A 14683-nucleotide genomic window follows, 5' to 3' on the forward strand; every position below is an offset into this window, starting at 1 on the left:
GGGTGCAGTATTGTCTTATCGTGCTTTCAGTCTGAGCAGCAAATAGCTGAATTCCATCAGCCAAGCATGGCATTTTGCTCAAGAGCTTCCACGAACAATCCAGCATCCACAACATGAATCTGCGCTTGGATCAGACTTTGCAGATTCATGCTCAGACTGTATTACATTAAGTAAAGGGATTCAGAGTTTCATCCAGGCTACTAATTGGATAGACATTTAAGATTTAAAAATTACTATTGTTTATCTTTTACCTTCTGTGGACAAGCCATCTTTAAGCTTTCCTGATTATTGAGCCAAAATAGTGGAGCCAGTTGCCATGGCAAGTTTTCCACAGTAGCAAACACTCCCTAAAATTGATGTATTCTGAAGAGTAACTGGGGTGACAGCTTTTTCCCTCCATTTGTTGTTCTCTACCTGTTGCCATGGCAGCCTTCACATTTCCTAAAAAAAAAAACACAGCAGCATCATGAAGAGTTACATTGCTTTCTGAATCACAGAGGAAAGAAAAATATAACTTTGTGCCGCACAAAGCTGCTTCCTTTGAATCAATCATCTTTTTCACTGATATAAGCTTTAATGAATAATGATAAACTTGACTTGAAAGAATAGGGTTCAATCTGAGACACAAGCAGCAGCTTCACACTGACTGACTCTGAGCTTTCTAAACTGGTTACTGGCTTAAAAAGAAGCTCATTTTGGTGGGAGAGGCAGCATCAGTGTTGCATTAATTATGATTGGGATGAGATGGGGTGATATCAGAGTTGAGGTGCTGAATGTCTAAAGTGTTGGTGGCACGAAGCCATGATTATTTCAGTGTTTCCTTGTCTTATGTTGCTGTGTTTACCCCAGCAGCAGCACTGGCTCAAACAAACCTATGCCTCAGTGGCTACAAACAGACTACAACCATTCTTTCTTGGCATTTAAAGCCAAAATCATAGCATAACATTTACTTTTTATGTATGTAAGCATCCAAAAGTGATGGCAGAGACAGTGATAGGAAAGTTTATATCCTCTAATACCTCAATTAAAATACAAAAAACAACATGCTTAGAGTTTGTGTACATTCTTAAAGCATGTGGCGTGTATATGATTTAATGGAATAGAGCATTCTTTCACCCTTACTTTCACCTCTGTTATTGTGTCTGTAGGCATATTGGTGCAATGCGTTGCCTGATCCAGACAGTATCCATGCTGTGAGGCAGAGCATTAATGTGGAAAGACATTTATTGTAGCAGCGTGCAGGTCTTCCCCTCTCCGTCTCTTTACTCTCTCCGTGTTCTCTTCCTCCCTCTTATCTATGTTTGATGCAGAGTGAGATCACTGCAGCTCTGGTCTATAAAAGCAAATGCCTGAGTCAGGCTGCAGTGGTGTGTGCGTCGTGTACAAGTACACGCACAAACTCACACACCCGATGACATTCATTCACAAAGCACAGGTTAGCTTTTGCCGATTTACACGCAGAACATCTTGAAAAGCTGTGCTGTTAATTTGTGCAGTGAGACACCAACTCGTGAAGAAATAAATCTAAAAGAGAGATTAATTTAAAACATACTGTTAGTTGCTTGTTTTGCTTTGAAACAGTGAAATCTCTGCAATCTGTTACTCCTCATGTGTGTGTAGGCTTTCCATTTTAGAGACATTTCCAAGTAGTAGACTGGATACTAACTGGTAGAGCTGTGAATCACCAGAGGTCCCATGATGCGACATTATCAAGATACTTAAGTCACAATGAGCTATTATTGTATATATTATTATATATCATTTTAAACATTTTGTTGTACAATGACTACTGCAATAACATATTTTGCAATTCATTACCTTTTTTCAACTGCAAATTATGTCCTCAAAGGAACACTTTGTCAAAATGTTTTTTCTAATAAGAATTTGAAGTTTTCTGTCAATCCAGCTGACAATAACCTCTGCTAACCTACCAGAAAAAAAAGAGAAATAACATCTAATGGACTGAAAAAGATATTTATTTTACTATTATGTTACCAACGAGGTTAATTTTCATTTGTAATATCAATAAATTATATTAAGTAGTAGAGCCTCACACTGGATTTTTGCAACTGATCCCAGCAACAATTTTAGGGAGTCACAAAAATTCTGATATTGGTGTATTGGCCGATATTGCAGTCATCTCTAAAATATGGTATCATATATCAAACACTTATGACATAGTTATGCAGTAGAGGTGGGATATAATTATATGATAAAACTTTTTTGTCCAAAATTTTATCAGGGCACTGAACCAGTAAACTTTCTCTGGTTCTTTATCATGAATTATCAAATATACATGTATGTATGTGTAGATAGATAGATTTTGTTTAAAAAAACAAAACAAAAGAAAAAACTCTTTCTTATTACCTTCATCAGACACTACATGAGCTGAGACCAATATCAAACGATTATGGAAATGTCTATCTGGCACTATACAAAAGATCAGTACTTAGAGTCCATATATTGATACTAAATATCACAATAACATATGTATTGATTTTTTACCTCTAACTCTACACAGGGCCTTTTCCTGTCACACTTTGTGAGTTTGGCTGCAAAGATGGGTGTGTTACATTGCAATCATGTATTCTGCAGTGCAACAGTTGTGTGGCAGCGTTCTCACTGCATTTTGGACCACCTTCCATTAAAAAAGGCAACTCACTTTTGAAAGGTTAATTGTGGAAAGAAGTCATGTCGTTGCCAAAAACGTGAAATGTTACATGAATAATTGAGTTCCTTGGTTATTTTAATTGCAAGCCGTTGGCATTCATTAACACCTGTGGGCAAAAAGAGACGTCCACCTCTACAATAACCAGACGGGGATAACAGCATCTGAGAAGTCTCGGTTCGGGACACTGGACTTTTGACCTTGGCCAGCCCCAGTGGCATCTGTCAGCAGTGTCGCCATTATCTTTGTGACAGGTTAACAAAAAAAAAACTCTTTGCCAGCTGATCTTTGCACCTCCAAGTCATTCCATGAAGCTTTCCTTTTTAAAGTGAAATACTTGCAATTATCACAGCAGGTTAGGACACTCGATAAATAAAAATTATACAACAGTTGAGAATATTCTGAGTCACTTTATTGGAAATGGTGTGAAGAAAAACCCATCATTTGGTGCTAAAAACACACCTACCTTTAATAATCATAGCATGCTCAAGCTCATCTATGTGAAATTCACACCACTAAAACTCCCTCTACCTTAAATCTCTTGCTGGTTTCACAAATTGATTGCCTTCCTGCTCTGCTATTGTCCTTTAGCAGAAGAAATGCTTATCAAATTTTTCTCCAGCCTTTGCTACAAAGCCCATTTCTAAGCCTCGCCATTGTCCTTAATATTTTGCATAATCCAAAAAATTAAGCAAAAAGGTTCATGTGGTTTTATTAGGATTAAGATTACACATGAAAGATACCTCATACCCCAGTGGATTATTTTGAAAGCTAATGTTTTTGAGGAATGAAAGAAAGATTTAGTCCCACTTTAGTCCTTTCAAAAAGGGTGATAAAAGTGACATCTGAAATGAACAATTGCACATAGTTTCAACAAATTATAGTCCTGAGACATCTTTGGATAACAATGGCCGCGTCAGTACACGTTTTTCCTTCCCTGTTTTAGACATGCTGGTAAATGAGCACATTTTTTCACCCAAAATGGAGTTCACTTTGAAAGCTAAAGTCTCTGCTTCATTATTTCATTTTTCATTATGTCACCGAACTATATTTATTTAACAAGCTGCCTCAAGCCTTATGTCTAGCTCAGCACACGATAATGAATAATTCTCTTTGCAGCAAGGCATTTTTTGTGTGTTTTTGTGCATTGTGCCATGGTAACACATTTGAGTCTCTGAGCACAAATTTTAATGGAGTGGACATGTGGCCCTAAGAGAGTTACAGGCTGAAATGAGTTACTTCATTACAGTAGAGTACGTTCTTTTAGTCAGACTGCTTGATTGCAAAGTGGAGCACTTACAAACATGCAAATTAGGTTTCCATGGTTACTATACTTAAATAAACTGAACTAAACCTAGGCTGTTTTCAGGTCATAGTGGTGTTTGACACTGAGACAGCAGAGTGGACACACCCCCAGCATGTTAGAGCAGAGAAAACTCCTAATTTTTTTCATGACTTTGACACATCATTTTATATACTTACCAATTTTCTTTAATTTTCAAATTTGTCTGGGTGGTTAATAACACATTTCTGTGGTGTGACAGTCAGAACACACATTTATTGTTGCTTTACATGATCTTTAAAGCTATAATAACCTATAATATACAACATTTGTGTCTACAAACAGCAGACCTGTGTTCCATATTTTGTTGAATTGTGTACTGACATTATCCCAAACATTTCCAACAAAAGTCAGACCCAGAGAAATCTGTATTTTCTTCAAGGTAATGACACGTTTCATACTAACTGCTAGCTGGTATAACTTCCAGGAAAACACAAGCTACATCGGATATGTCAGTGAGTGAGGAAGGAAGTTGAAAAACGTGACTTAACATAATGTTAATAAAACATACAATACATTATCTTGTGTGCCTGAGTCATGTCAGATTTTCATTGGTTGTTTAACGAGGAAGAAAACAACTCCCATGATCCCTCGCTACTTCAAATGTCACCAAAGACCCCGGTGGCAGAACTTACATATTTTATATTATATATTATGTCTTATAAATCTGTACTTTAAGTTGATTGTCCTTCTTTTACTTCAGAAGATTTCATTCTGTGTTATGTTTGATGTTTCTTTATCTCACTTGAATTATCTGTTGACTAAATATCTGCATCTATCAAAATTCTCATACACACCATCATGTTGGACAAAGGCTATTAATTCAGTTTATTTCTACAAACAGTTTGTAGTTACTGTGATGTAAGTATGACTCCTGACATGGGAAGGAGATGTGGAGGGAGATGCGTTCAAAATCAGCCTTTCTATTACTTTAAGAACAACAGCACGGATGAAGACCTTTTTCTGGTACTCTATAGCAGTTTAATTAACTTAATTATTCCATTATGATGATCCAGTTTCCTCCCCATATGTTGAGACTGAGAGAAGAGGACAATAAGTGATGTAACCTCTTGTGATTGCTATAGCGGGTGAATTGCCCTTGAGATGTTTTCCAGCTGAAGTTGGCATGGAGATGTGCCTGTCAAGTGGGCACAGATGGTCCGATGGGACATCCAATGTACCGCTGAAACTCGATCCACTTTAAAACAAAGGCGGCACTCCTAAGGCAAGAAAGACAGTTGCATGCCCTCATTTCTTGGTGTGTATCTCTGCAGATGCTTAACTGCAGGTTTAGTTAACTTACACAAACAGTGATGTTGGATGCAGTCAGTTAAATGAAAAGACTAGTGTTTCTTTTGAATAGCTTACATACAGGTAGTCACAGAAAATAAGAAGGGTCTTTTAGCCGTGGTGTTTGTTTTAATGCTTTCATGGCACCAATCATTCAAACATGAAGTGTTCTCAAACAAATCAAACATATATACAGATGACTCTTGCCCCCGCAGCACTTCTAAAGCAGAGCTGTTGACCTTTCATTCCCAAGAGTAGTTACCTTGTGTTGTAGGTTGTTTCAAGCTGTGAGAAGTGTATGTTTACAAAAGGAACTATCCCCTTGAAACACTCACTCTTTCTAGGTGCATTTTGTGTGCCAATTGCTATCACACTTTCTCTATACACTGCTAGCTAGCACACTGGTTTGTAGGGGTGTCTTGAAAGGTATTACAGTAAACTGAAGAAGCATGGTAGAATAGGCAAGTTTATTAAATGTGGATATGACAAAAGCACCCCAGTAATGCACAGAGCATCACATTGTTGTTATTAAAACTGTCCAATCTTCCAAGATATCTGTGGGACGAAATTGAAGCATGCAGTGAGAATACACAATAAGGATGCCCATTGTGCCACAAGTAACACAGCTGTTTTATTAAAGCGAATGGCTAGCTAAATAAGATGCAATTCTCCTCCAAATATCTCATTTAGTAATGAAACTCAGTAGCATTCCTTCGTTCTCATAGCTTAATACTGATGGCCTGTGAATAGGAGACGGAAACTATAAAATATTTATAGGCTCTCTGTCACCTTTAGACTGCCGGGGTCTCAGTGGGTTATCTGTTTCTGAGGTGACTAATTGGTTAGAATCTGGTTCACAAATGAAGATTAGAGATGCCGAGGTGGAGCTCAAATGAAGAACAGCAAACCTCTGTTTACTGAACCTTAATTCATCTGCATTCACACACATCTTCATCACTGTCCAGTTTATCGCATTTATAGAACTACACATTCCTGTCACCTACTTGACTAGAGCACTTTGTTTTCAGTTCACTTTCCTCACTTTCATTGTCCGAGTCAAACTATGAATTATAACAGGGAGCCTCACCAGACAGCTTATCTAAATGTAGAGCTCAGTTTCAGATTAGAGACTTGCAGCAGGCGCCAGCTTGCTGCCATCCAGATTCTATGACTTGCATCCAGTTGCTTTAAAGGACAGTGTGCTCCTGTGACCGACATTAATGTAATGAGATTCCATTCAGCTACTCAGACATTTGGACTTGCAAGCCCTGCATCTATTTTCAAACACATTTGATAATGGCTAGCCAATCTCACCATTGAAAGCTAGAGGGAATACAAAAAGCAGCAGTGACCTTTTCCGAATTGCTTTTTGTCCAACAAATATATTAAGTTTTCCACTGTTATAAAACAAAAAAAACTGAATTTCCTCACACCAGATGAACTGGAACAATAAAACAGCATTTTGGCAGGAAAAACTTTTTTGCTAGATAATCAAAATTGCTGACAACTAATTTATGTTGATTGACTGAATGATTTAAGCTGCAGTAGGTAATTTGAGTATACACAGTGCAAAACCCTATTTTGCTGGGCTCAAAGCGGAACGTCAAGATTGGCAACCATTGTAACTAATTTGCAACTAATGTCTGTTTTTCTTTGCTAGATATGTCTAATTCAGAGTTAAGAATGAATAGTGAAAGTGCCACCAAGCCTAGCAGACATAAAGGAGGAACACATAGAACCCAGATGATCTGCGTTTGTACTGAGTCAACAGTTATGTGCTAGCTAACCCTGATTGGTTGTTTGATTTAGAGCAGGTCCAGTTTTTTAAGAAACTAAATACAAAGGGGGCGAGCACCTACAGATGCACATAATTTTAAAGGAACCCGCCAATAAAATATTGTTAGTGACAATTACTTATTTCAACCAAAATTATAATGAAATAATATTACATACTGCAGCTTTAATAGATTCTTTTCTAGTACTACAGCAAGCTGTAAGATATACAGGTAATAATATGGTGGATCCAGGACACGGTTTGACAAATAAATAACAAACCATCATGACCCAATTCACAACAGGCGTTAACAGTAAATCTTGGGAAAAGTTAATTTGTGCATGAATTAATGTTCCTGGCCATTTTAACTGCTGTTTCCACATCACCTTATGTTGTCTTGACTCGTGTTATTGAAAACAACACATATTAAATACTTTGGAAATGAGAAATAAATGCATTTAGGCTGAGTTAACAGGTCATCTTATTGTTTTTCTTTCCTCTCATCATGAAAGAAGCACAAGACATTTTAGCTTACTTCAAAAATGAGACAGAATAAATGCATTTAGGCAGAATTAACAGGCTCTCATTGCTTTCCTCTCATTAGTAAAATAATAAACACATTTTAAATACTTTATGAAAGGTGTACTGCAGATATAAATCTTAAATTCACAGATTTTCTTCCATAGTCTTTTAATTATTTGGTGACCCGAAAATCTCCTGTGACCCGCCTGTGGATCACGACCCAGTCTGTGGCAATGACTGCTCTACATCACCCACAGAACCATGATGAACAGAGCTTTTCTTTAGTCTGATGTGTTTTTTGTTACAGGTTTCGAGCGAGGGAAGGAGGACCTCTTGCCTCTGCCTTTGAAAGAGGACTCACATTCCATATCTAAAAGCAAGGTAAGAAAAATCACTGCACTGAGCTGATGTACTATTGGGTCTGTGTTATAATGAGAGCAGAGAATTTGGGAATTACTGCACGTTGTCTATCTTGCCCCAGGCGTTAGATATCCTACATTGGTATGACTCACACATCATACAGACTGTACACATCAAATGTCTCAAACTCAGCCGTCCTTTTCAAATGAGCCCAGTGTGGAGGAGGCCCGTCTAGTTTATCTGTCGAGGTCCACATCAAATATGTTTGTCTGCGCGCATGTGGGCGTCTCAGTCTCCCACTGAGTCACAGCAGAGACACTTTAATCAGACAAGCATCCTATCACATTTTTGTAAGGATTTTGTAAAGTATGAAGACATATGACAAGGGTAATCATTTCAGAGGTTCGAAAGCTCTTTATCAACACGGCTTTCCAAAACCAAGACAAGATTTTGATGAATCCTTATCTGCAGGCTTCAGTTGATCTTTTGATTCTGCTATCGAGAATGTCCAAAAGCCACAGAAAAACAAGACTGAGCCTTGGCTACGTTTCCGTCAGTCTTCACAAGGATATATGCAGTCTGAACCAAAGAGAACTCTGTGTGGGTTTCTGAATGGAAGGATGTAAATTAGAAGATTTTAGCTTTGGTGCTTGTTATCATGTACCTTGAGTCCAACCCTGCCTGTGGGTGTTTAAGGCCTTTAAGTAGCGCTGCATTAGGATCCCCGCACATCACCATCTGTCTCTTTACTTTAAATCGCTCCAATTGGCTTTTGTAAGGAGCTGGCACACACCTGCACCGGCATTTATAGGCTTCATTCGGCTAACTGAGCTATGTTTGGGCTACCTGGGAAACAAATGAGCTTGAGAGGAAAAAGAAAACAATCACTGCTAGAAGCTGCTTTGCACTGATTCTGCAGCTCTTCGCTAATGAAAAAATAGAATGTCCTCATTTCAGTAGACTGTGTTGATTGTATCATTTGTGGTAATAGATTTTTTTTATTAACAGGGAGCACTTTGTAGCCAAGATGACATTTCAGTCATTAATGGATGACTTTATCCAGAGCAGCTTAAACAGAGTGCAGCAGTCAAACAAGCTCATGATTGTTAAGTAGATGACACACATTTTGAAACTCAAATCCTCACAGAAAAAGCTTTGGTTGTCCTCATCAGACATGTTTGAGTAATGTTTTACCAGCTCCACGTGGCAGGTGAATGAATGATTTTTGAAGTCATTAATTTGAGAAAGATTTTGATGTCTTCAGAGATCAGTCAGTTATTATTTTTTTTGCTACTAAACCTTTATTTTTTCCCCTGTGTGTTCACAGTCTGAAACAAAGCTGTACAATGGCTCAGACAAGGATGTGTCGGCGTCTGGAGGAAAGCTCACCAAAAAGGAGTCCCTCAAGGTAAGTGAGCTTAAATGAGCTTAAAACGATAGTCTGGATTCTTTGAAGTGGGGTTGTATGAGGTACTTATCTGTAGTTAGTGCATTACCTACAGAAGACGTGGTCGACACGCCCCCAGCTCGGAGAAGCTTTCAGAAGTACTGACAAGCTCAGCTATGTACTGCTGTGAACAAGGACAGCACCAAAATGTATTTCAGCCACCTAAAAAAATCAGAATCAGTTTAAATGTGCGCTGTATTTAGAATATTTTCACAGCTTGCTGTCACGCCATCTTTTCTGATGGTAAAACATTATTATATATAAATATCACTCTCTCCAAAGCAACAAGGCTCCTTTGACAAAATTAATAATTTTACCTTCCAAAACACAGGTATTTCTTGTCTACTGCTTCCTCGATAGGTTAGTTTGTTTGTGTTGTTGTGTGACTGTGCTGTTTTAAATGGTTAGTTCAGTTTCACTAAAGTCACACAATAGCACAAACAAAACAAAAGACTGAGGCAGTGGTAAACCAGCAACTCCTGCATTCTGCGAGGTAAACTTACTGTTTCTGCCAAAAGAGTCTGGCTGCTTTGGAGAGAGTTATATGTGGCTTATATAACAGGTTGTCTGGCTGCAAAGTAAAGTGCTGAAAATATTCTAAATATAGTGTACAACTAAACTCATATTGATATTTTAGGTGGCTTAAATATGTTTTGCTTGTGTTGTCATGTACTGTCAGTAATACAGTGACTATGGATAAGTACCTCAAACAATCCCACATCAAATAATCTGAACCATCCCTTTAAATATTTGCTTGATAGGTCTTAACCATTTGATGGAGAGTGTTACACAGCCTAAATCCTGTTGCTTCCCATGCACTGTCATTTCACACTGTGAGTCACTGAGCGTAAAATACTGTACAGGTTGAACTTAATTGTTCCTCCATACTGTGCACTAATGTCATCAGAGCACAGGATAGGCAGCAGGATACATTACATTTAGAGGGAGAAATTGAATGCAGCAAAAAATTCACTCTGCAGTCAGAAGGTACCAGGTGACACTGAGAAGTGTGATTCCACTCTCATTATTTCCTGCCAAATGTAATTCAGTGAGAAAGCGAGTGTGGAATATTAATATGCACAGTTGTGTGAATTGATGTTCTTAACATTGTCCATCTGTCTGACTGTCTGCGCTCGCTGTAGGTGCAGAAGAAGAACTACAGGGAAGAAAAGAAGAGGGCGACCAAGGAGCTGCTCAGCACCATCACCGATCCCTCGGTCATCGTCATGGCCGACTGGCTGAAGGTGGGAACATCTTCCACACATTCTCCACTCAACATTTGATTTTATAATGTACTTTAATTTTACTTTACTATCCTTCCAAAGGGAATAGGTAACTTAATGTGCATACTAATGTTCATCACAATCACTCACTGAACCACTCAGTTTCTTGATTATTTTTTCACTTAATTTAATATCTTCTTTACAGACGTTTTATAAGAGTTAATTTATGTTAATCTATGCTCTATGTAAGAGCTTATATTAAAAGTTTTAGAAGTTACAGGTAGACATAAATGGACACAAGCTGAATTAAAAAAAGATGGAGTTACTAAGTCTATATTCTGTTACAAAACAGCCAATTGTTTCATATCAGCTTTGCTAGCATGCCTTAGCATTCCAGCTATGCAGTTTAGCTCCAAGCCTGTTTTCAGCTCTACTCTTTTATACTTTAAGAAACTTCATTTAAACATTAAAATGTTCTAATTTTCATACATTATTGGTATTGTTCAGCAGTGCAATTCAGTGTCAGCTTTTCAGCATCCAGCATTCACACCACAGTTTCTCCAGAAACTGGTTTCTCTAGTTACCCAATGACTTCATACATATAAACATGAATGTGTAACATCATTTAACAACTTCTAGATGCTTTAATAGTAGACTTGAGCTACTATACAATCAGAAAATTTGGCAACACTGTCCCTGTTTGTGCCCTTCCTAAAGTTTTTCACTCCAAACTACATAAAAATTCAAATACACCACTTTTCAGCATTTGTGCTTATTTGATGCAAAGGTTTATATGGCTTTTTTCCCACCTGGCCTAAAGAAACAAACCACACTTTGAATAAACCCTTCTACTTCCTCATGAAGCATGATACCGAAGGTGGTGTCGGTGAGGCAAGGCCTAAGTCTGTCTGACATTCATTTGTATTCGATTCAGATCCGAGGCACTCTGAAGAGCTGGACCAAGCTGTGGTGCGTGCTGAAACCGGGCGTCCTGCTCATCTATAAAACCCACAAAAACGGCCAGTGGGTTGGAACGGTGCTGCTGAACGCCTGCGAGCTCATCGAGAGGCCCTCAAAGAAGGACGGCTTCTGCTTCAAGCTCTTCCACCCGCTGGAGCAGTCCATCTGGGCCGTCAAGGTCAGAATATACTTTAAGATGCAGGATTCACACCAATTAGTGACTGTTAGAAACATTCTGAAGCAGTCAGAAAAAACGGAGGAATTTATAGTAATCCTCTTGGCCATATCAGGGAATTTCACAAATAGCTAAAATCCCCAAAATACCACAAATGTATTCCTTAACTTATATTTTTGCTTTCATTGGATTGGATACGGCTTTTCAGTATAGTTGTCTATAGAAACAAACACCTCTTTGGAAAACATTAAAGGATATGCAAGCAGCCTGACTCTGACTTGTCAGAGACAGAAAAGTCTTTGAAACCTTCAACTACTTTTAGAGGTTTAAGAGCAGCAAAAATAGAAAAATAGCCACCGAACAGAGTAAAAAGTACTAAGGTGAATAAATGAATGGCTTTTGAAGGATCAAATAGAATAGTAAATGCAAGTGGTGAGTGAAATGTGGCTCTGCTCTGCATCAATAGTATTAATGGTAACGTTAAAGAGAAGTTTCACCACTGGAAAAAGGACACTTTAAAACCTTTTGAAACTTGTCTCCTCCATTTGCTGTTTGGCCTAGTTCCAAAGCAACTATGTTTAGGCTTGTAAAAGTTTCCTCTAATATCCAATTCCAACTTTATATCATGAAACTAAAGCAGTTTTCCTCTGGTATCAAGCCTTCCTTTTTACTAGCAGGAAAACAACGTAGTGAACAGAATGTTTTGGTGGCTGAATTTGGAAACACTACTCTGAGCTTCATTGGAGGCAGGTTTATTAAAAATAACAGAGGGATATTTCAGGGATATTTTTTTAAAAACATTTTTTGGAAATGCGCTTATTTTCTTACAGAGCATTAGATAGCAGTCAGTTAGCTTAGCTTAGCACTGGTAACAGCAGGAAATGGCCTGAGTCTGTAAGGTAAAAAAATCTGTTTGTCAGCACCTCTAAGGCTCACCAATTAACACTTTCTATTTCTTTTTTTAATCCATAGAATAAGTAAAGTTAACCGCTTTGGCTTTACCATGAAAAAATGAGAGTATTATCAATCTTCTGTGGAGGAGTAATAGTGCCAGGCATGAGGGGGAAAATGAGAGGAGAAAGATTTTTTTATGACTTTGGATTTCGAGAATAAAATCAAAATGTCGAGAATAAAGTTGAAATGTTGAGCATAAAGTCGAAATTTTCAGTATTAGTCCCAGGCATAAGAAAAGATAAAACAGAGGAGGAAGATTTTTTTTTGAAGGGGCCTCAACATTTGAACTTTATTCTCAACATTTTTCAATTTAATCTTGAAATTCCTGACTTAAAAAACAAAGTTTATTTCCCAATAAGTTGAACCATTCTTTTAAATCTCCAATACATTACTAAATACTGCACTGGAAGTCTCTGACCTTATCTTCCCATTATTTTTCCTAATTGATAGATAGATAGAGTAGGAGAGGTTTGTTATGCAGATGGGTGGATTTGAACACAGCCTGTTTTGCTCTCTTGTGCTGACTAAAACAAAATGAACACAAACAGATAATCGGGGGAAAGGGTCATCCTTTGTCCCCCTCAGCTAAAGCAAATAGTTAAACAGATGTGGACGTCAAATGTATAATTAAGAGCTCATCTCTGTTTGATTTAGGCCATTTTCATATTTGGCAGCGCACAGTTTCCATTTGTTCCTGTGTTTCTGGCTCTGTTCAGGCGTCCACTCAAACTGTGATTTGCTATTCATCACTGACCTCACGTCACAAGTGTTTTCCCTCATGTTTGTGCCATGAAAAGGCTTGAATCACAATTAGCGCTCTGTGTTTTTTAGATTATAGCGTCCCTGCTCCCCCCCCATTCTCCTCTTCACTATTGAAATAAACACTGCACTCAATCAGCTTCTGTCCCCTCTGTCCCCTCTCATAGCTCATTTGCATAATGGCATACTCGGGAGTTTAGATTTCCTCTATTTGCACATATAAATGATTAACAGCTGACAAACTAAACACAAACTCTGTGACTGAAACGAGGTGCGAAGTAGTTCATAAAACTGCCTGAAATGAAAAGACAAAGATCAAAATGACTGATGGATCAATCCAGACACTGAGTCAAAATAACATCTACCTGACTTTGTTTCTTGTTGTCATCAGGGTCCTAAAGGAGAAGCAGTGGGCTCCATCACTCAGCCATTACCCAGCAGCCACCTCATCTTCCGTGCTGCCTCTGAGTCTGATGGTAAGAGACAAGCTGTCAATCACATTTCAGCTATTCTTGTCAGAAGTAACTCACATTGAGTGAAAGATAAATCCATAAATTGGCACCACATCGGTATCAGCTTCATAAAGCAACATGATTATATTGGTTCAAATCTACACCTGCAGTTCCCTGCAGCATTTGGCCTTTTGTGAAAGTGACATTAACCCAAATCCCTGTTAGTGTAATGCAAGTCATGACCCTATTTGACAGCTGCACTCAAATACACTGATACTGATGGGAAAATAATCTAGGCATAAAAAACTGCACTAATATGTCTTTACTTAGTGAGCAGGTGTTTTTGAGGCCATTTGAATGAACTGAAGTCATTCTGTGCACTCTCTTGTTTGTCTTTACTGACTAATACGCTTTAAACCAGGCGTAGGCCAAAAGCAAACACCCTTTTGCATTGTATTGTTAAGATGCAAAACGGTACAATGATCCCACGTTCCTGTAACTGATCGATTTCCTGTCACTCTGCCTACTATGCTAATGATAGAAATTAAATAATTTTACTCAGGGTTGAAGGTTGTGGGGCCAAACAGAGAAACGTTTGAGAACCTCTGTATTATCTCAGTCTACAGGATTCTCTACATAAGGAGTGAACATTTATCTGTCAGTGGATGATAGATGTTCACATTTCCCATCCTGTTTTAGCCACAGCCCAGCTCCTTCCATGTCTCTGTCCGTGGTGCTGAAACCTCCAATCCAGTGT

At 38.2% G+C, this 14683-nt stretch overlaps 1 protein-coding gene across 10 annotated transcripts in view; it reads left to right on the top strand.

The window, feature by feature from the left end:
* osbpl8 (oxysterol binding protein-like 8) overlaps positions 1-14683 on the top strand; it is a 117301-nt gene that overhangs the window by 87865 nt on the left and 14753 nt on the right. For all 10 annotated transcript variants that reach the window (XM_084710612.1, XM_084710615.1, XM_084710614.1 and 7 more), the window contains 5 exons: positions 7904-7977; positions 9284-9364; positions 10546-10647; positions 11561-11764; positions 13866-13950. In XM_084710612.1, coding sequence (XP_084566738.1) covers positions 7904-7977; positions 9284-9364; positions 10546-10647; positions 11561-11764; positions 13866-13950 — 546 coding nt within the window. The remainder of the gene's footprint in view (positions 1-7903; positions 7978-9283; positions 9365-10545; positions 10648-11560; positions 11765-13865; positions 13951-14683) is intronic.

The sequence above is a fragment of the Lutjanus erythropterus genome, chromosome 22 (assembly GCF_056507025.1).
Source record: "Lutjanus erythropterus isolate fLutEry1 chromosome 22, fLutEry1.hap2, whole genome shotgun sequence".
Taxonomy (NCBI): domain Eukaryota; kingdom Metazoa; phylum Chordata; class Actinopteri; order Lutjaniformes; family Lutjanidae; genus Lutjanus; species Lutjanus erythropterus.